Raw genomic sequence first — 25,900 nt, forward strand, 5'->3', positions numbered from 1 at the left:
TTTCCCTTTTTATTATTTTAATATCATATTTTGATATCATAAACTGTCTGGTCGGTTTTTCAACCTTTAAGTTTAAATTCAGTTATTTGGTTATGAAATCATGATGGATGCATATCCTCCATATCTATAACTGTTTAATACCTTTGTTTCATTTGTGATTTTCATGATTTTTAAAGTTCATTCCGTGCACTTTAGTTAAATTGATTAGGTGTATGTAATTTTGATTTATTTGTATATAATATTTCTGTAGTATGGACTTAAGTCTATATATGTATGTGTTTTCCCTTTTGCCTTGTGGTTGGTGGGGGAGCACACACTACAAACCAGGAAGATGAGTATGAGCAAAGTGGTTGCCCGTTGCCTTCCTTGCCGTAAATATATTTATGAGTGTAGTCACTGGACCGGCTTGCCTGTTTTGAGGGATGAAAAACCCAAGTTACTGGGAGAAAAAATCTTCCACCTCTGTATGAGACCAGTTAACTTACTTTTTGTCGAAAGAGACCAGATAAAGGTTCCTCACTTCATGGACGGGAATTGAACCCATGTCTTTCCAACCAAAGGGCTTTGTCTATACTGACTGAGCTATGGAGGCTCCAAGTCTATATATATATATATATATATATATATATATATATATGTGTGTGTTACAGACTTCTGATTCGGTGAGTGAGTGAGTGACCTACCTTTTTGTGTTGTCACATTATTAGGAAGGGGATCTGGAAATAGACCTCCACATAGTACGAAGGGAAGAATGCAGAGCCATCCAGGGCTTCTAAGCCAATGTGCAATCTTCACCTTTTCAGGATTGCCTGTTATTAGATATCCACCCAGATACTGAACAAACAAGGAAATGCGGACAATTTGGGATTTAGCCAACAGAATTGTATTTATTGGCTTAAACCACAAACAGAAATAATGATACAACATGATAAAATGTCATGCTAGCTGAGATGTCACCCAGTTACACAAGCTACCAGTGCTTTCTTTCAGGGAACCAATTCAAACAGAGCCACTGTGGCAACATTAGGATCAACAGAATAGATAATAGGTACCATAAACATTAGAAACATCAATGGAAAAGAGGTGGATCTAGCAAAGGAATTACAGAAATATTATGTCAACAAAATTGGTGTTATCAAGACAACACAAAAAGAGGGATACTTCTAATAATAAAGTTCATGTTCAGGTAATAGCAATTAGGAAAAGAAATGAGGAGCTTGTAATAGTCAATATTAAACAAGAAAATAAATATATTGAATAGCATTCAGTTTCAAGTAGAGTGTGAGCATAACTGGAAATTGGTCATAAAGACATATTTGTGCTTTTGTTCACACAGAAGCACAGGAATTTTTCAAGTTATTAGTGAAGTCAGCTGGCATCCAGGGGAAAAAAAAAGAAAAGGTAGTTCTAGTTGAACACGTGAATAGGAAATAAATAGGAAATAAATTAAACTTGTGAATAGGAAATAAATATCAGACATGTAGAAATGTTTTTAGGAAAACTGGAGGAAATAGCAGAACTAGTAATAATCCTAAATACCTGCTGGTTTTCTTTTCAGGTCATGGACCATTCATTACTAGGAAACCTGACAGTCATTATTCTCTGTAGATTTACAGTTAATATATAATAATTTCTAATATTCAACATATCTAACTTTGAAATTCTTATTAAATACAAAAGATAAGTATATGACCATTCTAAGGAGTGCATGGCATAAGCTCAAAGAAGAAATATATATCTCTCACTCTCTGACAGATAAATTCATTTCTGTGGGATGACATCTTATCCCATACAGAAATTAATATAGCATTCTGCTAAAATTTCTGAGATTTCTCTTGACTATATGGAAACTTCCTTTGCAACATTGATTTCATTGCTCTCTTTTTAATCATCCTTTGTTTTATTATTTATAATTTTTGATTTTACTTATTCATTTTTTTCAGTCTGTCTGTCTTCTCAAATTCCTAAGATCACAATAAAAGAAGTAGATGATCTCACTTGATTCTATATCACCTATGCACTGTATTTTAACCTTATGTCAAATTGGCAACCCTCATCTATTCACCTAAGGACAAACTCTCTTCTTTGTCACATCCAGGAGTTTATGAAGTGCCCTGATCTTGTGACTGGGCTTACTATAGACAGACAGGAAGAACTGTTGACATCCACCTTGGTGAACATAAAAAATACATCCAGCACTGTTGTTATGGCAAGCCTCGGATACCACTTCACACAGGATCAATTGGAAGAAAACAAAAATGCTACACAGAAGTCATAAGTCAGAGGGATTGTTTTTGGAATCAACAGAAGCTTTAAAACATACTCCAAAGTTTAAAAACTGAGGTTTAAAATAAACAGCTTGATCAGAGGAGCTGATAATTTCCTTGCACATTCTCATAATACATGGGCTGATATGCCATCTAATTCTGTACTGTGTTTGTAATATTCTAAGCACCTCCATTTCTTGAACCTCTATTCTCCCATCCTTCAATGTTGCATCTGATATTCCAGTGTCAACACCTAGATGGTACATCCTTGCACAATGCTCTCACTCAGTAATTCAACTATTTGGTTTGGTTCTGTTACCTTCCTTGTATTCTTCCTTTTACTTGCTGCATAGCAAAAGAACTTTAAGATTTTTTTTTGGCCTCATCAGCAGCTTTCTCTCATAATTAGATTTGGCCTTCCTTACATATGGGTCACTCTTCTTGCCTGTGCCTTGTACTTCTCATGGGCATGCTGATAAATTTTTTCTTTATATTCCCTCCACAACTTTTGCTTTGTCTGCAACTCCTGCTTAATGATGCCATTCATCCATTTAACTTTATCCTTCTGACTGTGGGTATACATTCTATTACTGCTCTCTTGAAAATACCTCTTAACCACCTCCATGCACCACTAACATCTCTCAATTCTCTAATTCTTATGCTATGGCATTGCTGAAAGCTGACTCCTCAGCTTGTCATAATCACCTGCTTTGTAATTTGACATACATCCATTCACAGCAGAAAATTCTGCATGTCTCTCAATCTCCCAGGTCAAGACTACATGATCACTTTCATCAAGCAGAGGCAGTATAGCTAGATGGGTTCTCTGATGCTCTGACTAGACTCAGTGCTCTCAAACTTCATAACCTTTGTATTACATGATGCCACAGGTACTTATCTCTCAGTAGCTATAAAAATTCCATTTCCTTCCTTCCTTCCTTACCTGTGATCATTCCCCTACCATTCTGTGTCCTTATAGTTGAAATCTCATATTAATTACTTAACCTACATTCACTGTCCTAATTTGCCAATGCATGTCATCTACATTCTTCCTTATATTACCTAGATTATAACAGCAACAATTATATATTTCGTCTTGTCAGCCTCTATCCCACACTAGATAGTCTCAAATGAACTGTCCACTACATTTCTGTCCTCTTTATGCTCTTCATTAACAAAAACCTCCCCACATCTTGTTCCTTCTCTCTTGGAAGATACTATATTCTTTGCATTCTATTCATGACTTGAATATATCATCCTTGGTCAACCAAGTCTTACTAATGCCAAAAACTTGTCACTCTTATGTACTTCTAACATTAGTTTACATAAATTTCAATTCCTTCTTCTCCTTCTACACCTGTATTGCTTAGGGCACTAAAGTTAAGAACCTGAGGTGCTACATTGTCTGGGCCCCCCCCCCCCCCCAAAAAAAATTCAAATTTCCCAGACTGCACTTTTGAACTCTTACTAAACAACACTTTCTCAAGACTGACTCCTTAATGAAAAAATTCAGATTATACTTTGTTAAGGATGCTGTTGCAATCGGAATAGATTGCAACAGCATCCTTTTAGAACTGCTAATAGTCTGGATTTTGTGGGCTATAATTTTTTTTTTTTTTTTTTTTTTCCATATCTGGAGTATGGTCATCATTGATCATCTGGCATGTAAAGGTATCATTAATAATTTTCGTTTGTTATTGATATTCAGATATATTTAAAATGGCTGTGATCGCTTCTGCCATTTGTCTGTTTTATCCATAGTTTGACTGTTTCTCGACTGGTTTATAGATTTTCAGTGGTTGGCAGCAATTTGGTATTATGTTTATTGTGAAATTAATTATAAAATAACTGTTGATCAATTTGTTCTAGTTGATATATAAGTCGAGGTTTATATTTAAACTAATGGAGATTAATTAGCAATACACCCCTTGCGGGTACATGTCAGGAATTTGATGATGATAATATAACCAGTTGGTATAACAGATCTTAGACCATAGGTGAATATTTCTGCTACTTCACCTTATAATATCTGTATTAGAATGAAACTTGAAAGAGGGAAAAAATATCTTGGTTGTAAATGAGTTAAGAAATATATTTTTTTTTATTATGTTTTATTATTATTTTTTTTAGGATCATATTCGAGCTGCAATGACATGCATCAAATTCTATTGCAATGGTTCCAGTTCTTATCTTACCCTTTTTGAATGCTTACATCATCTGGATAATGCCAAGAAATATTTTAATAAATTTCTTGAAGCACAATCTGCCAAAAGTCATGTTGTTAAACTTAACTTATTGTCTCTTCCACTTGAAGAAGTTAAAAGGTATAATTAATGTGGTTTTTTAATTTGATTATTTGTATTATTTTAATGAGGATTATTTTACTTTTTAATTTTTATATTTTTTTCAGACTGACTATATTGCTGGCTATAGCTAATATTTGAACAATGAATTTGGACAGGATCAAAACCAAGATAATTAGGGGGAGGCCCTCCATGTATCATATAATGAATCTCAAGAATTGATCGAAGATTCTGATCCCAATCTACTCTATAATATAAAATGATAAGCCTTTTTTATGAAACATTTTCATGTAATGTTTTTTGTCAAGTTATTTGAAACGTTTTGAAAGTTCTGCTTGAATTCTGAAAACGTTTCAAAATTCAAGCAGAACTGACCTACCAGTCTGGAACTCGGGGGGGGGGGGGGGGATCACAATATATGGATCACATTATGAGGGAAAGTGGCATTGAACCGGATATCAAAATTGGAGATGTTAATGTCAACTCTTTGCTTTATGCAGATGATGTTATACTTCTAAATAAATCTGCTACAAATCTGCAGGCTTTCCTGACTAAATTGAATAACTGTTGTAATAGATATAGTATGAAGGTCAGCAATAATTAGGCATGATTTTTAGTGAAGATGGCAAATTAAATATGGAAATAGATAACAGGATCAACAAAGCCGGTATGGTAGTGTTACACCCTGATACCTTAAGAATGTAGAATTCCCAGTTATCATGGTGTAACATGAAGAGAAAATGAAATAAAACCCCTGTATAAAAGCTAATAGATGAATTATTTAAAAGAAAGAAAAATATTCTTGCATCCAAGTAAAATATATAATAAAAAAAAAGATGTTTGTTGAACTAACTAATAAGAGAAGGAATATTTTAGAGTTGTGATATGAATGATTAAATTCGCTAAGTAAAACAGAAAGGATTAGTCATAAGAAATTGTATGTGAGAGGCTAGAGATTAAAATATTAAGTAAATTCTTGAAAATTTGGAAGGGGGATTAATTTAGAGGCTAGCAAAAATAAAAAAACAATAGACTATCGCTCAGGGTCAATTCCTGGATTTGAGACATCGTCACGGGCTCGCCGACCAAAGGATGTTTGGCAGAAAAACGCCACCCTATTGGTCAGTGAAGTCGAATCAAGTAAGGGGCAGAGAAAAGAAATTAAAGTGGGTGCCGTTAGGGGTCAAGGTATAAAAGAGTTAGAAACCCCCCCAAAGGTGGCTTTTTCCAGGATAGTTTCTTCACGAGCTCCTTCGTATAGGTTTCACGTGGTTTTCCTGAGTGGCGAGATTGGAGTTGGTCTCCGTCGTCACAACAAGGAAACAAAAGTGAGCGGGATTTTGATTCCTTATTTGCTATGGTAAGAAACGAAGAATGCTAGCTAAAGGAAAGAAGGTATTACTATATGTTTCATAATCCAGTGACAACTACGAAAAAAGGGAAATCTGTAAAGAAGTAGGTGTCCACGTGGCGAGTTTCACAGCCATGGTACTAGATGATTCTAAAGTGTGTTCTTCATTCAAAATACGAAAAGTAAAGATCGCATAAACACAGTTTAATGCCAAAAGAACTTAGGAGTGACCGATTATAGGAGAGATCATACCAGGATAGTACAATCGGAGAAGGGTAGAGGCCAATATAGAAAACTCAAGAGAAAAAGGTACTGTAAAAATCTCATGTTAACTGAAAATCGTCTGTAATTGTAATCATTATTCTATTACTGAACTGTTGAAGAGACTAAAGGAAATTATACTAGGACTTTAGTACATGACTGATTATAATGAAAGTATGCCTGTTAATATTAATACAAGTAATTATGTGTCCTGAGGATTATGCATGTGTATTGTAACTTATAGGAAAGTTTTAAATGTCAAAATTATGTGTTAACACAGTGAAAGGATAATTTAATCTACATAGTTTTAAATAGTTAAATAGAGTGAGTTGATCACATATGTCCAGGTGCTACAGCATATAGTATATTCAGACTAATATAGGATTAACTAAGGTGTTAATTAGATCTGGGATTATACATATGATTTTTGTGTTGAATTTGTTATGGTGGCATGATCGTAATACCCATATAGGATCATAGCCAAATTACTTGTGATAAGCTAATGTTAATTTGTAAATATTTTCTTAGTATTGAATTGAATTATATTAGAAATTGAATTGTACCATGCTAATGAGTTTAATAAACCTTTGTTCATTGATAAAACAGTTGTCTGAAATTGCTGCCCAATGCACCACTTGAAAAACCTACGAACCTAATCACGCGGGAAATTAACGTGTTAAGAAACGAGATAAAGTGTCACGACTGCAATATTGTTTCACATTCAGACATATTTTAGAAATTACTCCTTGTTTTTGTATTTAATATCTCAAACTAAATGTCCCAGAAGGCTCAGCATAATATAAATATTAGGGACACTAAGGGGAGAGATAACTTAAATATTTGTATTTTTGGGTGATATCTCGTGCATAGATAATAGTTGAACATAGATAAGCATAATTTCACTAGATAGGATAAAAATTGTAAATTGGGACACAACAGTAGGAAATCAACTGAATAAATTTATATGGAATAAGAGAGAAATTAGTCAAAACACTAAATTAGCTGTATACAAGACAGTGTTCAAGCAAATTTTAACTTATGGAACAGAGAGCTGGGTTAGAAGTAAAACACTTGATCTCTAGTCTTTGGTCTCAGTTTTTTCTGAGGTATGAGAGTCCTGAGAAAGATTAGGGGCATGAACAGATGGCATCAATGGCAATATCATATTAAAAATGAGGATATTAGGAAAGAACTTGATATTGTTAGCATCCAGGAATGTGTTAGCAGAGCAAATCTCAGATGGTATGGTCACTTAAACAGAATGAGAGAGATTAGCAAAACAAGTGTTCTTTGCTAGGTTGACAGGAAAAAGACCCAGAGGAAGACATATAACTGGACTGATACAGTAAAAAAGTACCTTAGAAGATAGAAATATAAGATCTGATAATGGTGGATGGTGGAGTCTTGACAAGTAACAGACTGATTTGAAGGAAAATTGTAGATAGAAAGTTAGTAATGATATAAATTTTTCATGTAGTACTATCATATCCTGTACACCCCTTGAGGGTATATATCAGGAATTTGATGATGATGATTATACATATCTCTAAATATGTGTACTTTGCATTATAGGATACTAAGACAATTGATGTGGAGTCATTAGCCTCTATATACAAGTAGCCCAGTCATGAAGATACTTCATTCACAAACATTGTTTGCTTACACTTGAATAAAGGATTAAACCAAGTATATAATTTCTTGGCATCTTTAATTTATAGTATAAGCAAATGAAAAAACTTTCAACTTATATCTCTAATCCAGAGTATTTTAATAACAATGTGTTTCACCTTTTGACTGCTTGTATATGTGAAATATATGACTTCTGCATTACTTCAACTTGTGTCTCAACTAGAAGATTGCAAATCAATGTACGTATATTTCAGAGATGGCTGGCGGACTGGAGGATCCAAGTTAACCCACAAAAGAGTTCAGCCATACTGTTTACAAGGAAGAAAATCCACAATTTGGAGGACATTCATCTTTTGGGAGTTAAGATTCCGTGGCAGAGCGAAGTCAAATATCTTGGAGTGGTCCTGGATAAAAAAACTTCTATTCAGCAATCATATAAGACACATTACCTCAAAGACATCCAAGGTTATAGCCCAACTCTACCCTGTAATCAACAGACAAAGCAAATTGGATACACAAACAAAATTAACAATTTACAAGATGGTGATTCAGCTGGTCATCACTTATGCGTCCCCCGCATGGAGCCTCACCACAAATACAAATATTCTAAAACTACAAAGATTTCAGAATAAGTGCCTGAGAATGATTCTGGATGCCCCTTGGTTTATCAGAATTACCCAGATCCATAGAGAAGTCAACATTCCTTACATCTCTTCCCTTCTTCTAGATCTAGCAGTGAAGTCCTTTACCAAGACTAGCAACCACCCAAACCCTTTGATCAAGGAAGCTTTGGAATATAATGAAGCGGAAAGCTACAAGTATAAAAGGCCAAAATATATCTCAAGTACAGCTAATTTCGCTGGGCAAGCATGTAGCTCACAAACACTCCATTCAAAGTTTTTCATTTCAGACAAAGGGGAATACGAAAAGCAATTTTGCTTCACCCATCTAACCAGAAATGTTATTCTGAGTGTATCTCCATCTCCCACTGCATGTTTAATCTGCTTGGTGGTGAGTTTTGGCCTGTCACTGAATGGAGCCATCATTCCTCTCCTGGAGTGATTCAGGTCAGTACGTATGACCTTAATAGTGATCTTTTAGGTCACCCAGTAAGATTTAGAGTGATCTTGTTTGTAGATTACTCAGAGTTTTTGGAGAGATACCCCTTCACTTTAATAGTGCCTCAATAAAGGTGTAAAGATGTAAAGATGTGGGACACTAAATTACTTTAGTGTCCCACATCTTTACAGACATTACACATGTCTGTAAAGATGTGGGACACTAAAGCAATTGATATGAAGTCATTAGCCTTGATATACAAGTAGCTCTGCCGTGCTACTTGTATATCAAGTAGCACGGCATTGAAGATGCAAATTAAAGATGCCAAGAAATATAATTTCTTGGCATCTTTAATTTAGAAGTATCATTATTCTCAATGCTGACAAGAGAGATGCAACAGTTATGAAAACCACTGATTACCAATCTAAAATCTCTCTCTCTTGCTTGCTGAACTATACTACCACCTGCTTCTCGGCAGTGATCTGACCTGGACTATGCATGAAATGACAAATAAATTGGCCTCCTGACTTTAGACAGATACTTGTCCCTACATCCCATAACCCTAAGACTATATAGTTATCCCCCAAAATCCACAAAAATGACATTCTGTTAAGATTGATTGTTGATGATAACAGCTCCCCAAACATCTTACTGGTCAATTGCAAACATTAGGAACTTTGACATCTCACCATTCGACATCCTAAGTATAGTTTCTCTTTTGACCAACATTTCAGTTGACATAATGCTGTACCTGTTAAAACCCTCTTCTTGCTGAAGACTGTTTGAACATTTCCTCCAGTCCAGCATCTTTCAGTGGAATGATGGTCCTTGTAGACAGCTATTTGGATTGATAGTGAGGAAGTTCTTTTGGTAATCTATTCATGGGAAACTTTGAGACACATTTTCTACATCATACTACACCAAACCTACCATTTGGTAGAGTAGAATGTAGATAACATGGGCATAGTCTGGAAGCATGACTCTTCTGCCTTGCAGCAGTTTCTTCTTTCTTTTAATTCAGTCTCCTAATATAAATTTCACATTGGAATTGAAGAAGGAAGATGACACTTCTCTTTCTGGATGTTCTAGTCGCAAAGAAACCAGATAATGTTCATTAGAGGTCTTGCACAAGCCTATTCATACCACATGCTATCTTCATGCATCCCTTCACTGTCCTTCCCAAAAACCTATGCATAATCCCCATTCTTAGAACTAGGCATTCTATATGAGGAAAATAAACTTAAGGAAGAACTTCAAGCCCTTCTCCATTTCCTTTGTACATATAGATACTCTACAGACATAGAACATACCGGGAGGCATAGGGCTAGCCACCTTATCCTCAGGGTGGGTACGACTTGAAAGAGCTTAGGACAGCTCTGTAACAGGCCATTAGTCCTAATACGAAAAAAGAAAGAAGAAGAAAAATCACTTTCCAGTACAGAGATTCGATTTCCGTCTCATATATTGAGATGTCTATCAAGAGATTGCTATCCTACTTAAGGATCACAAACAACATTTGAATAGTTTCAAGCTAGGCCAAACCATTTGCAGCCTCAGCCTCCTCTCATCTGTTTGAATGCTTGTAAAAGAGCAGTGTTTCATTCTACAAGCACCCAAGTGTTAAGTATGTATGGGATACCATGTTCCTGTGGTCTAGCTTATATAGGCCAGGTAAAGTGAACTTTTGGATTTAAAAAAAAAAAAAAGTGTTCAGTTCATCCAGGTGTGTATGATACCATGCACCTATTGTCTAGCCTACATAGGCCAAACAACCAGATTTTGAGGGGGGGGGGGGGACAAAAAAGTCAGCAATGTAGATCTCAAAAGAACTCTGAGCTAGGCCACCATGCCCTATTTAGAAGAAAACGTTTTTTTAATTAACAGATTAAGGAACCTATAGCAGTGATCTACTCACATGTCTCCCTCAACAGAAACCAAGGGTAGATCCTAAATTATGTCTATTTTAATTGATTACTTTCTATATTTTGCCGAAGTTAAATTGGCATCTTCAGGGATTAATACATTGATATCAAACACATGCACACTTCAATAACAAAGATGGAACAGGAGAGATACAGGCTGGCCTAAGGCACCTGTTGGCTTTTGTTGGGTGTTCTTGGCCATTGCGCTGAATGTCTGCAGATTGAGGGTTTTCAGTATGAGAAGCAGCTTGATACAACCATATTTGTTTAAGTTGGGATAGAGTTAGTAAGAGCTGTAGCAGATTTAAGGAAAAGCCTCTCAAATTCAAATTTGCTTCAGTGGAGTAAGGTGGCTTTTTTTCTAAGATATCCTGTGCCCACTATTCAGGGTATGGTTTGCTTATCCTGAGCAGCCATAATGGTGATACTGGATGCAGTCCTGGTGTTCAGATATATGGACATTGGCTGCCCATATATCTTAAGACTGGAGACCGAAGATATGAGAGTCCTGAGAAAGATCAGTTGCATGAACAGATGGCATCAATGGCAATATCATATTAAAAATGAGGATATTACAAAGAACTTGACATTGTTAGCATCCAGGAATGTATTAGCAGAGTTAAACTCAGGTTGTATGGTCACTTAAACAGAATGGGAGGGGAAAGATCAGCAAAACAAGTGTTCTCTGCCAGGTTGACAGAAAAAAGACCCAGAGAAAAACCAAGATATAGGTGGATTGATATGGTAAAAAGTGCCTTAGAAGATAGTGTTAGGTCGTTGTTTTCTTTCTAATTTCTGAACTTATATATCTCATTAATCTCTATTATCTTCTCTACTGTATAGCCTAACTTGATTCTACCTAGGGATATTTTCTTTTCAGATACTGGCAAAATTTATATTATGCTGTGCCAGCCTTGAATACTTCCTATAACAGGAAGTAATCAAGCTCAGGGAAATATTCCTAGATCCATTGGCACAGTTATATAGATTTCGGTACTTCGCAGTCGTGACCTATAATCTATTCCTAAATATATATATATATATATCCAAATTTCTTCCTGCTATGGTTCTAATTTCATAAGTGGTAATTTGATATTTTGAATTCAGGCATGACTCTGGCATATGTAATAAAACATGTTTATTGGAACTAAAAGACAAGTACAACTAAATTGAATCAAAATACTAAACTTCTAAATCTCTTGCTAAATTAAATCTCATGCTAAGATAGATAAACAATTCTAAATTAATCAAATTCACCTAGACAGATCAAAATGTTAATCATACAAAAACAATGGAAAGCAATGACAATATCACACTAAATTAAGATCCTGTCATGCATGCTATTCATAAAGTACATATTATACAACTTGTTGCTTTCTCAGTTAAGGTTATCTACTAAACAAAATACACTTATCATCTCATTCACGTTCAATTAGAGATTCGTTCCTGACAATTCCTTGTCCAACAGAATTAGCTGTTTCAAAATACGAAATCTTATCCAAGTTCTCTAAAAGATTGTCCACATTACTTAATCAAACACAAATTTCTATCTTCTATCACTTCCGCAATATATAACAAAGATCTCTACTTTACCCAGTTCTTTCCAAAGGTCTATTAACTACCACATGTTGTTCTGGTCATCCTTTGATTTGCGATCTCAGCACCTGGCCTTTTGGCTACATTGTCCTTTCTACTGCTTCCGGACTCGAACTAGTTTCTGCTGCGACTAAGGGCTATCTCCGCTCCTTTCCGATGGGACATCCAGCGACTGGCACAATTCTGCATAGGCTGAAGATTCATGTACGGCTCTGCATGGAATCTTCTCCAGCATAATCAGGAAAGCGGCCCACTGTCTGACTTCATTGCACCCTGGCTCGTCTTTTCTCCGCCCACCGGTCAAGAATCCTCGAGATGAAAATCCAGAAAAAAGCCTTGCATTATGACGCGCATTGCCTTATATTCTGTGTTCTAGCGCCCTCTTTTTGCTGTGTCCTTTTTCGCACAACCCTTTACTTTTAATGCCCTTAAGATGATCCTTTACTCTCCCTTTTGCTGTTAGTTGCTGTCTTCATGCAAAGTGCACGTACGTCACTTTCCGCGTAAGATGTAGCCTCTGGCGTTACAATCTATACATGCATTTCAGACACAACCTTTGAACTGTTACTCATTACCTGTCTGTCGACTTACGTTATTTTAGATAGCTTAATAGGACACAAATTTAATCTAATATTTCTTTTACATAGAATCACTAATTTGACACAATTCTCTAATTTAGTCTTCTGTTTGACAACAAAATTTTCTAATACATTACACATATTACATCACATTCTCATATACAACAAACAAGGTCTTTCTTACTTTCTGCTGGTGTGCAGGTATTATCTAAAATTAGTTAAATTTTTCATGTTAGATTCTAAATGAACAACTTCTTAGAAAATCCTCCATTCAAGATCTAACCATAGAAATATAAGATCTGACAATGTTCAAGCCTTGACAGGTAATAGATTGATTTGGAGGAAAATTGTAGATAGGAAGTTAGTAATGCTGTAAATTTTTCATATATCTATCATATCCTGTTCCTTGAGGGTAAATGTCAGGAATTTGATGATGATGATAAATAATTATATATAAATAACAATTAACATAATAAAATCTATTTTTATACATATAAGTATCATAATATATAGATGATAAAAAAATCTAAATAATTACAATAAAGTTTTTTAGTGAAAGTTCACATTAAACACATCTCTACAGTCCTTTTATAGAGGACTGTAGAGATGTGTATAATGTCTCTGCAGGCCTCTTATATTAAGGTTTTTTTTGTGTTGGGGTTCTGCCATCATGTTCTGAATGTTATATAGGTTGTGGATGGGTCCTCCAGATGCTTGGAATCACTAATCCATCATTCTTGTTTAGATTTGGATGATGTTTCAGCATCTCACAAGCTTTCTTTCAAAACAAGTTTTGATGTGGTGTAGGGACTGTAAAGTCTGGCTCAAATATGTTATTTTTCACAATTTGGTCCCATGGCTGCAAAACATTAAATACATTCCCAAGCCACCTGAACAAACATTACAAACTTATCCAATTCCCCGTCTAAAAAATTGAAAATAATAACTCTCTTCATTTTCTAGACACACTCGTCACTTGTCTTTCCTCAGACTGCCTCTCCTTCAGTCTACCGCAAATCTACACACACACACACACACACACACACACACGGGCCAATATACATAAAAATTCATACCATCATCCAACACAAAAACTAAAGGTCATCAGCACCCTCAAACACAGAGCCCCTGACAATTTGCTCCATTGAGTAGATGCTGAACACAAAGAATATGAAATTATTAGCTAAACATTTGTAAAAAAAAATGGCTGTAATAAAAAAACAGTTCACAAAATCCTCCACTATGGTAAAACAGGCCTGTCACACATGTTTTATCACTTCAAATGTCACAAAATCAACTGGAAAGGCACCAAATCCCTACACCACACCAAAACCTGGTTTGAAAGAAAGTTCAAAAAGCCTGTGAGATGCTAAAACATCATCTGAATCTAAACAAGAATGATAGATTAATAATTCTGAGAATTTGGAGGACCCATCTGTAACCTATATATAGCATCCAGAACATGAACCCCAACACAAGAAAACCTTAATATAAGAGGACTGTAGAGATGTGTTTAATGTGAACTCCCGCTGTAAAATTTTATTTTTATTTATTTAGATTTTTTTTTATCATTTGTATATTATAATACTTGTGTATAAAAAAATTGATTTAATTTTGTTAATTTATATTTATGTATAATTTTTTATTTATTTTTTCACCAGAGGTCTGGCTAGGGTAAATGATTAGCAAAGCATTTAGATTTATCTTACTTTTGTGCAGTGTCATGTAGTTTGTGTTTCCTGTGCATATGTATTTTTTCTTAATGAAAAAATGAGAAAGTATCTCAGTAAGAAAGGTTACTTTCTTCTTTTAAGAAAGGTTACTCCACCCATGGAACCTTAAAAGAAAGAATGGCTAATATATGTATACACATTGAAAAGTAAAACAGTTCAAAATATTGTACTTCTTAAATTATGAAAAATATATATATATTATTTTTTTTATTTTTATTATTACTTGACACCTCCAAGAGATCTGTGAACTGATCAAAGGAGACCACTTGACACAACACTGCATGTAATCCATACTGCACTGCACTACTGCCATCCACAATATAATGTTTTTCTCTGTTGATTCATTTTTTTTTTCATTTTTACAGGTATGTTAAAACTGTTGATCTACAGATAGAAGTAACCTTATTTCTTCATAAATGTGAAAATGAGAAGTTATTGGTTAATTCAACTGAGTCAGAAGCCTCATGTTTAGACAATACACATGGAGTTTCTTCAAAACAGAAAGGAAAAAATCTAGTCAGTTCTCCTACTTTGTTTGGAAAACAAACTGAAAAATCTGAATTGGTTGCAAAGGTACTGTATTCCAAAATGAAAATCTTAAAGAGAATACTTAATTTTTGACATGAGTTTGAAATTTTCTGTAATCTTTAAAAATGCAGTTGAAAAATAATTGAGAACAATGGAAATTATGATAAGAAATAATGTGTAAAAAGAAAGTAGAGACTTTAAAAAATCTTTTTGTTTTATTTTATTTCACTGATATGCCTGTTGCTGGCATAGAGCTATCATGATAGAGACATTATCTTTAGATATCATTGGAATAGCCTACATATAAAGTTGCAAAAATAAAATATTTTAATGGTTATGACACAGTTAAAATTAGAATTAGATAATAGAAAAGTCATATTGACTATATCTTTGGAACATCCTTCATATAACTCTGCATAAATAAAATATGTTGATGATTAACAGAAGGTGAAAAATAAGAAAAAAAAATTTTTTAAAGTAATCTTGACTGTGTTATTATGTACAGTTGTGTGCTAACTTGATTCAGTTGTTGTGATGATGTCTTCAGATTGGTTCAAGATCTAGGTTTTTTTTTTTTTCCCAGATCATCACTGATGATCTGAAAAAAAAAAATCATCACTGATGATTTTTCTTTTCAAAAACTGCTCAAATCTTGAGCGGATTTCAGCAGTTTTGCATATGGACTGTAGATCCAACATATACAAATATTATTTGGGGGGGAAGGGGTTGCATGAAGGCATGTGAAAACAAAAAGTAAACTTTAGACAGTGAGAATATCTGAAGAAAATGTTGATTCAACTTGGTGAGGTTGTTTGTAAGGACAAAAAAAATCCTAACTTCATTGTAAACTTAATAAATAAAAGAGGCAGTCTTAGAAAAGAAAAATCATATTGAAAGTTCAATATTATTATTATGTGACACCTCCAGGGAGTCCAAAGACTCATTGAGGGGGGGGGGGGGACACTTACTCTACAACTCTGTCTTCACCACTCAGTCCACCAACTACAACTAGATGCAACTACCAACACCATCTACCATCCACCACCACTAATATTTCCACAGACAATCACAAACGTTCGAATCCCACGACGGGATTCGAACCCACAGCCTTTTGACTGGATATGCTAACCACTCGGCCAACCAGGCTGGCATATGATTCTGGGTATTCTCTAAGGAGAATACAGAAAACTATAAGAATGCTGAGTTACATATAAAAGTAGCTAAACAAATGTCATGGAAAGATTTACAGTAGTAAGAATATGGGACATGAACATTATAAGTCCTTCCAGATAACAGCATGATTTGGAGAAGAATTGTCAAAAGGAAATAATGTGAACTTTCATGTAGTACTATCATAGTATCCTTTGGTACCCCTTTTAGGGGTACAAGCAGGAATTTAATGATGACGACAATGAATGATAAAACAGTGGGGGTCTCAGGAAAAATGCTCAAGATCTGAGGCAGAAAAAGCTTTCAGAAGCCAGAAATGTTGAAGGGTAACCTGGATAAATGATATTCACTCAGAAATGCTCGAGTGTGAAGGTATAAAAATTTTATAGTGGCTAATGCATAATTAGCCTTCTGCAAAATTCAGAGGGCATGGTCAAATGGTGAATTTCAGATTGAAGACCTGTCTATAGAAACAGAAATAAAACATGTCAGAATTACAGAGGAATTTGCTTATTGAGAGTTTGGACTTATGTAAGTATACTTGAGAAGTTGTCAAAGAAAATTTGTAAAAAGTTTGGGGAAGAACAAGCTGAATTCAAGACAAACATGGACTGTCAGGATTTTTTTTTTTAATACTGTACAGATAGTCAAGAAATCATGGGAAGTATAACAGTGATCTGCAGTTATGTTGTTCTGGAAAAGGCATATGATAAGGTGTCAAGAAATGAGCTGTTCAAAGCACAGTTGGGTGGTATAAATAAAACATTGCACAGAGCTATATATATATTAGGGGATGCAGGAAGATGGCAGATGTAAAATCAGGTATAAGACAAGACCATCTTCACTATTATTTATCATCTCTGTAGATCACATTTTGAATGATAGTGGCAATAACCTGATATCAAACATATTCAGTGCATCTCTATTATTTATGCTGCTGACGATAATACTCTTAAATAAATCCAGTATATGTATTCAGGATTCTTTAATTAAATCAAATAATTGCTGTAATAAATTTGTAATGAAAGTTAGCAATAAAAACAAATAACACAGTGTGAAAGTAAGCAGGAGACCATAGAAAACATTAGATACATTCTTAGTGGAGATCCTGTAGAACAAGTAAAATATTTCAGTTATTTAGGCACAGTTTTTAGTTATTGGAGATGGCAAATTAAGTATAACCCTAGCTTTTCCAGAAACTTGTTAATAGATCCCTTCTTTCTCCTTAACCACTTGCCTACATTTGTGTTATAGGTGACCTTTCTTCTGTGTAGTTAATTAAAATAATAATAATAATAAACCACAGGGTAACAGAACTAGTTTGTTGAAGAGCTATTAGTCAAAATGCCAACAGTATATAAGGTAGTGATCAAACAATGTTATAGATCTGAGAGTTGGGTTAGAAATAAAATAGTTAATTAGAAAACCAGAAATCACAGGTTTTCAACAGGTAAGAGAGTTGAAAAGCCAAATGGCTATTTTTTTTTCCTGGCGAAGTTAATTAAATTAAGGGGATAAAAATCCCTTATTATTTTATGTATTAATTATGTAATTATGTATTTATTATATATGTATTAATTATATAATTATGTATTAATATCCCTTATTAATATATGGGTACACCTTTCTGGCATTCATATAGTGTAGGTATGTAAGTTCTTTTCACTTAAACTTTGATATCATCCAGGTCTAGCTACTCACTGATGAGACCTCAAAAAAGGTTGAAACTGGTCTGGGTAGTGACCTCTCCTCATAATGTAAAGCAGTATTACATCTCCTAGGAGCTGTGTTTTTACATTATGAGAAAATATCAAAGATAGTGAGGGATCTTGCTCCACTTTTGCTTCGAGTTGCCTTGGTGTGGTACTACCAGGTGGTCACTTACGCTTGGATTCGCCGATAGTTCTTCGGCATGAAACTCTTAGATCGTAGTTTTCAATCTTAGAGTTTCGCATACTGGCTGTAAAATAATAAGGGATTTTTATCCTCCTTAATTTAAGGTAAGAGAGTTCTGAAAAAAATTCAGAATAAAATGATGAAATCAATAGTAGTAGCAAACTAAATACCAAAATATTAGAAAAGAATTAGACATTGTTTACATTCAAGAATGTATGAGTATTGCTAATCTAAAGTGATGTGCTCACTTAAAGAGAATGAAAAAGAAAAGTGCAGGTATTTCATGCCTGCACTTTTCCAAAGGATGATCAAGACATAAGTGGATTGACCTGCCACATAACAGATCACTTTGGAAGAAAAAGTTTGATAGGAAGATAATGTAAAATTAATCATGTAGTGATTGAGACAACATTGAGATATATGTGTCATAATCTCCTGGAAAATAAACCTTGTGCACCTTTTCATTCATCACATCTCTAAACATCAAATCCCCATACATTTCTACTCTCAAATCATTTGACATTTCATTTTGTTTCTGTAACAGAAAGATATTTTGTTCAAATATATGCTGTCTGTAAATTGTATGTTCTCCCAACCAGTTTGCCTATATGCAGGATGAAAACACCCAAGCTTCTGGGAGAAAAAAAACTATGAGACCATCTAACTTCATTTGTCCACCTGGCCTTAATTTCACTTGAAAAGTCCTGATAAAAGTTGTTGTATCCTAAATGGGATTTGAAGGTCTTTCCAGCTGAAGGGCATCATCATCAAAACTAACTGTGCTTCATAGGCTCTTTAGCTGTGCTTCTCCTTATTCTTGAATGCTAATGATTTCAAGTTCCCTTCTAATATCTTCATTTTGAAAATGATTCTGCCATTGATTCTTTCTTTTCATTCTCCCCTCCCTCAAGTTTTCCTTAAATGCTCATATCTTCAATCAGCCATTTTACTTTGACTCCAACCTTTGGATTCATAAGATTGATTCGAATCCTCTACTGTGTACTTCTAGTTCAGTGTTTTTTGAATTGCAGGTCACGAAATCAAATTAATGGGTCACAGCTGGCATGTTTTTAAAATGGAATAGAATACAAAATATCACAGTGGATCTTACAGATTTCATAGCTCTAAAACACTTTGATTTAATTTTGTACAAGTGTTGTTCAAACCTAACTATAAAACACAAATGGATGCCATGCTTATGAAAAAGTTGTTTACACTCACTAACAAGTGAGTGTAGAACAAGTATAACATTTCAGTTCTGTAGCATAATTGTTAGTGAACTCAAATATGGAAATAGATAATAAATAATGGAAGGTGATGGGAGGCCAATTAAATTATTAATAAAACTAATTAAATTAAATAATCGTGTCAGCAATATATGAACCAGCTTATCATCATCTTCTTCCTTCATTCTATGTATTATTATTATGTGACACTTCCAGGGAGTCTGAAGACTCATCGAGGGAGGGCACTCTACTCTACAACTCTGTCTCCACTACTCAATCCACAATGAACCACAAATACACCAATGCCATCTACCGTCCACCACCACCACTAGTATTTTCACAGACAATCATAAATATTTATGTCCATGGCAGGATTCGAACCCGCAGCCTTTTGGCTGGAGAATGGATACGCTAACCACTCGACCAACCAGCTAGAAATGGTATGAACACATCCCGAGAATGACAGATTCCACATTCCATTTTGTATATTATGTCTAGCAGTGGCACTTCTTTCGGTGCGACAGCAAAATGGGGACCAAGGCTTAGGGTGCTGATGGCATCTTTGTTGAGACTTTTTGTACAACCTCAAATTTTGTACAAAAAAGTACAACCTCTACACAGCTTTTAAGCCCCACTGGAAACTTGCTACACTTATCCCTTCTACCAAAGATCAGTTTCCTCCCCTCTCAGTGTCTGGAGTATATAAAGTACCCTTTTCTTAAACAGGCTAGCTTAAGATCAGGTAGATCAGCGATCATCCATTTAGAAGAACACAAATCATACATTTGCAATCATGACTATGTCAATCTGGCCTTGCAGACCATGTATTAGATAAAACCCACAGAATCTCCTGGAAGAAAACCACCATGCTTCTGTTTTTAGAATCTGCAGCAGCACTCAGAAATCAACCGAATTTAAATAAATATGGATGCATAAAACTACCCAAAATTTGGGTAAGCCAGCTTTTCCTCAAGCTGGCTTACTTCGGGCAGACAAGTAGATCAGTGACCATCCATTTAGAAGAACATAAACCATACATCTGCAGTTTGATTATGGTCAATCTGGCCTTGCAGACCAGATTGACCATAATGTATGAGTATAAGATATACTCATATATATCCTACGAATATTGGATACAACCCAGAAACTGGCTGTCTGCCAACATCCACAGCATTATGGTTAAAAGAGTTCCTATTCCATTTGAACAATTAAAAGGCATTAGAGAATTTTTTTTTTCCCCACACATTTCTCTTAAGTGTCTTGCAGTAAGTGAAAAAAAAAAAATACACACTTCAAGGAGAGACAAAAATAAACAAAATAGCTCGAATTTCTAGAGCTACAAAGTGCAACTTTGTGGTTCAAATTTCAAGCTCTAAAAATTGGAACAGAAATTAACTGTTTTAGTATTGGAATCAGCTCCAATTTCAGTAGCTGGAAAGCTCGTAGTAGTTTCAGTCTGCAACAGATGAAATTTTAAAAAAAAAAAAAAAAAAAGTCGATCACAGAAATAAGAGGATGGTCTGAAAAGTTCTTGGCCTAACAATGGAAAAAACTAATTTATAATTTCAAAATTATTTTTATTTTTCAACATAATCTCCCTTAAGACTAATACATTTATTCCAGCGATGCTGCAACACCATTATCCCATCCTGGTTCTCAGTAAGATCTGCAAAATACCCCTCTACAGCTGCAATCACCTCTTGATTCGAAGAAAAACGCTGCCCGGCGAGGAAGAGTTTTAGTTTTGGGAAGAGATAGAAGTCAGAGGGAGCCGAATCTGGTGAATAGGGTGGATATTCCAACAATTCATAGTGCAGATCCCTTAATTTTTCAATTGCCAAAACACCTTTGTGAGCAGGTGCATTGTCCTGATGAAAGATGATTTTTTTTCTTCTGCAAACCAGGTCTTTTCTCGTGAATTTTTTTGTCTAGTCTGGCTAAAAGATCAGAATAATATTCCCCAGTTATTGTTTTACCCTTTTCAAGATAATTAATCAAAATGCCTTTAACATTCCAAAACACCGATGCCATGACATTTCCTGCTGATGAACCGACTTTGTCTTCTTTGGCGCTGAACAACCGAGTTCTGTCCATTGTTTTGAGTGCTGTTTGGATTCTGGTGTGTAGTGGTGAATCAAAGTCTCATCCATAGTAATAAATCGATGCACAAAATCCATTTTATTCTTGTTAAAAATGCTCCAAGCACTATTCAGAGATTTTCATACGATTGCATTTTTGATCTGCTGTGAGCAAGTGTGGCACCCATCTTGCGCAAAGCTTTTTCATTTGCAATTCTTCGTGCAAAATATATCCTACACGTCCTTTTGAAATGCCTATAGTATCAGCAATTTCACGTACTTTGACTTGCCGGTCATCCAATACCATATCGTGCACTTGATCAGTGATTTCTTGTGTTATTACACTTTTCAGATGTCCTTCACATGGATCATCTTCAAGGCTGGTACAGCCATGTTTAAACTCGGCAGCCCATTTCTTACTTGTCGAAAACGAAGGAGAAGAGTGCCCATAAACTTTTATGAACTTCGAATGAATTTCTTTTGGTGATAAACCTTCTTTTACAAAGAATTTTTTAACTGCACGATATTCAATTTTATCCATTTCAAGGGATACAGACAACATTTTTGTTTCCAACAACTGTATAAAACAAACTACTTGATAGAACAACTTGCAATTTCATATGGATGCTTATGACAGATGTACCAACTTAGGGGGGGGGGGAATCTTACCGATAGTGTCGCCATCTATGATCGAGGCTGAGAACTTTTCAGCCCCCCCATTTGTAGTTATGGTTGATGCAGTTAGGAGTACATAGATTTTGATTTTAAACTAGTTATAAGAGATTGTATTAGTTAACTCAACATTTAACAATCTTTGAATCCAGGGGCAACACACCAAAAAAAGTAGTGGGAATAATTGTAAAATCATCAATCCTTAATTAAAATTTTTCATCTTGATTAATTATATATAGGATACTTTTATAATTAATATATAATGTGTTAAATATATTTTACAGATTTTGCTGAACAGTTTAAAAGCAGAAAAAGGATTTTATTTAGCTGAAAGAATCCTTAAGGTAAATTACTTTTATGGGCTTTGTTTATAACTATATTAACAATTATATTTTATGATTTAAATTTTAATGTAGTTTACAAATTAAATGTATTATTTGTATAAATATGATGATGTGGAAAAAAATTCATGTTCCATTAATTAAGGATGGGTTTAATATATTAGAAATTAGCATAAAGATCTTTTAAACTAACCTCACTTTAAACAATGCATCCTTAGTAATGGAAATATAGTAGAATCATAATTGACTAACTGTGTTAACAAAACTTCTGTTATTACTGAAAAGAAGATTTCAATAATAGTCTACAAGTCTATTCCATTTGTTACTCTGCAGCTTCACATTGCTCCACATGACTTTTAATGCCAACCGTGTCTACCTCAGATCCTTATTATAATTCTCTCCATGGAGTCAGTAAATCTCATCGTGGGAATTTCATTCAACTGACAACCCGTTTATCAAACCGAATCTTAAAATCCTTAACACTCCTTGCATTAACAACACATTCTTGTAATGCATTCCATTAACTGACAATTCTCCACGTATAAAATCTACTCTTCACCCCCCCCCCTCTTCACCACACTTTTACATAACTTCCAGGGAGTGGCCTCTAGTTTTTCTCTTCTTGCCTTCCACTCTTTTTATAATCCCATCTGGTTTAATCTGATAACATCCTCTCACTAGCTTAAATGTCTCTATCATATCACCTCTTTTCCTCCTATCCACGAAACTCTGCAATCCACATTTCTTCAACCTCTTTCCATAACCAGCATTCCAAAGTCCTGATATAAAAGGTCTGGATCCTTTTATTTATATATATATATATATATATATATATATATAAATTGAAAAGTAAAAGGCACATTGAAAAGTTAAATTTGTTTGGTACAAAAAATTACTTCAAAAATTATATTAATAGTGGGAATAAAAAATGATGCCATCGATGTTTATTACAAAGATACATATTATTCTTTTGGTATAGTTTTTATAGGTATACACTCACACATACTGTTCACATATTAGTTAGTCATTAGTCAATAGTTATGAGAGTTAAAATTTATATCAAAATCTTAAAAATAAATAAAAAGACAACAGCAAGCAATACACAAATCAAAAAAGTAATGCTTTACTGATGCTTATTTTTCAGCACTTTAAATAAATATTGAAAAAAAAATGCTAAATAAATAAATTGTCTTTCACAGTCAGCATAAGAGGCATAAATGTTTTCAGCTGACATAAGTCATTGGTTGCTGTTGAAATACTTTTTAAGGATAGCACGATTTATACACAAAGTAGTATCTTTGAAAATGGGACATCAGCAGATTTTATTTTCAAACCAAAACTTTCATACCATACAAAAAACAGAATAGTATTGCATTTAACATTAAAAGCATCAATGACACAAAAAATATTTTGCATTGGTCTTTGTGCCTTTAAATTTATTGCAACATAGTTTAATTGAAACACTTCTAATGTAGTGATAGAAATTAAAAACTAATTATGTTAAAAAAAAAAAAATTAAATGAAACTGATATTGGGGACATTGCACCTCTAGTGTCAAAAACACTGACTAATAAAGGGGCAACCCTCTAGCCCATATAAAAAATTAGCATTCCTTATCTGCTCTCAAAGACCAGCCACAGTCTCTATACCTGCCTGGTGTTTACCAGGTCTCTTGTAGTTATGAACTGTTCTACTATATTGCCAAACATGTAGAACAGCCAACATCAGAACACCCACCATAGGAAATACTATAAGAAGGCTACTCTACTCCATTGCAGCAAATATAAATATGAAAAACTTGTCCATGAATTTGCTTCTGCCCTAAGATTTTATCCTAACTTCAGCAAATCTGGTTGCATAAAACTGTCCTAAATATGGGAAGCTCTCATCTTCTGTATTTCAGCCAAAGACACCCAATTTAGCCCTCTAAGGGGCATTATTTAGGATTTTAGATTTACTCTCAGTTGACATGTTTCAGCTTCATTACTTAGTGTAGTGCCTGCTTGCACATATCATACTATGTTTTGTTCTGTGATGGTGAAAATTTTACTTTGCCGAAATATTGGAAGTTTTAATTAAATTTATTTTAGTTAATATATTAGTCTACATTGCAATTATTTAAAAAAATACAGTTATGAATATCGACATATAAACCTTACCACCACACTTTTTTAATATTAAAAAAAAATTAAGTAGAACTTAATTTTAGCCTTAGGTTGGAACATAAGGGCTGCTTCATTACAGTTACAAAGCTTTTTCTTTTTTTTCTTTTTTTTTTTTTTTGTCTAAAATAGGAGCTACGTGAAAAAAAATTCAGAAAATGATAAGCATTAGTAAATTATTGTATATATTAATAAGGTGCTTCCAAAATAATGAATCCATTTGGCATGCATGGAAAGATATCTGCTTATAGTATCCAACAGCCAGAGATAACATTCACATGCTGTGCAATCAATGAATGCATTTAAATATCATTTTGTTATAGTGGAAAGTTTTTATTGTAGTAGTAGTAAATTTCCTTTGGAACATCAATACACACGAGATCACTGCAATGGTGTGATCATCATTGTAGTGAAAATTGACTTTTTTTTTTTTAATGTAAATCCCACCCACAAATGCTTTTCTAACCAACAGTGCATTAGTATTAGTATAAATTGCACTATAGTGAAATAATGAATTATAAATCCGGGCCTGGAAAAGTCACATGGTATTGATGCTATTTTAAGCACACTATTACAAACAGAAAAAGCTATTTAAAATAAATACATAAATAAAAATAAAACCTTTGATAGTAAGCTGACTTTCTTAGGAAATGATGCCAGAATTAGTACACAAAGGAAATGGTGGAATTTCTTTTGTTTATATCAATAAACAGAATGAAGGAAATTGTGAGAAATATAACATAGAAAATTGCAGAAAATAACAACACATATGGCAGGAAATCATATGTTAATAACAAAAACAAAATGCAAAAGAATGGCAGTGAACGAACATAAAGAGCACAAAACAACAACATGAAAAAAAAGTACAAATGCAAATAGAATGGGGCATGTAAGAAAGCATTAGAAGTGTATGAAGTTATAAAACTAAAAATGCAGAATTAATGTTTAAATTTCAAAATGTTATACATTATACTGTATTACCATAAATTAATGTCACTTACCTGAAATCAGACAAATCATTGAAAAGACAAGTCTGGCGTTTGATTTTGATAAGGCATTTGATTCAATCTCGACATTAGCTATTTTAGAAACCCTAACAAAATCAAGAAATTGAAAAAAAAATTATAT

The 25,900-nt window shown here is 34.2% G+C and overlaps 1 protein-coding gene across 1 annotated transcript in view; it reads left to right on the top strand.

Annotated features, from left to right (window-relative positions):
• Sptz (zinc finger FYVE-type containing 26 spastizin) overlaps positions 1 to 25,900 on the top strand; it is a 225,939-nt gene that overhangs the window by 155,470 nt on the left and 44,569 nt on the right. The window contains exons 17-19 of the mRNA XM_090399525.1: positions 4,398 to 4,591; positions 15,065 to 15,272; positions 22,554 to 22,613. Of these exons, the coding sequence (XP_090255651.1) occupies positions 4,398 to 4,591; positions 15,065 to 15,272; positions 22,554 to 22,613 (462 nt within the window). The remainder of the gene's footprint in view (positions 1 to 4,397; positions 4,592 to 15,064; positions 15,273 to 22,553; positions 22,614 to 25,900) is intronic.

The sequence above is a fragment of the Typopeltis vanoorti genome, chromosome 10 (assembly GCF_054136105.1).
Source record: "Typopeltis vanoorti isolate ZY-2024b chromosome 10, IOZ_Tvanoo_1.0, whole genome shotgun sequence".
NCBI lineage: Eukaryota > Metazoa > Arthropoda > Arachnida > Uropygi > Thelyphonidae > Typopeltis > Typopeltis vanoorti.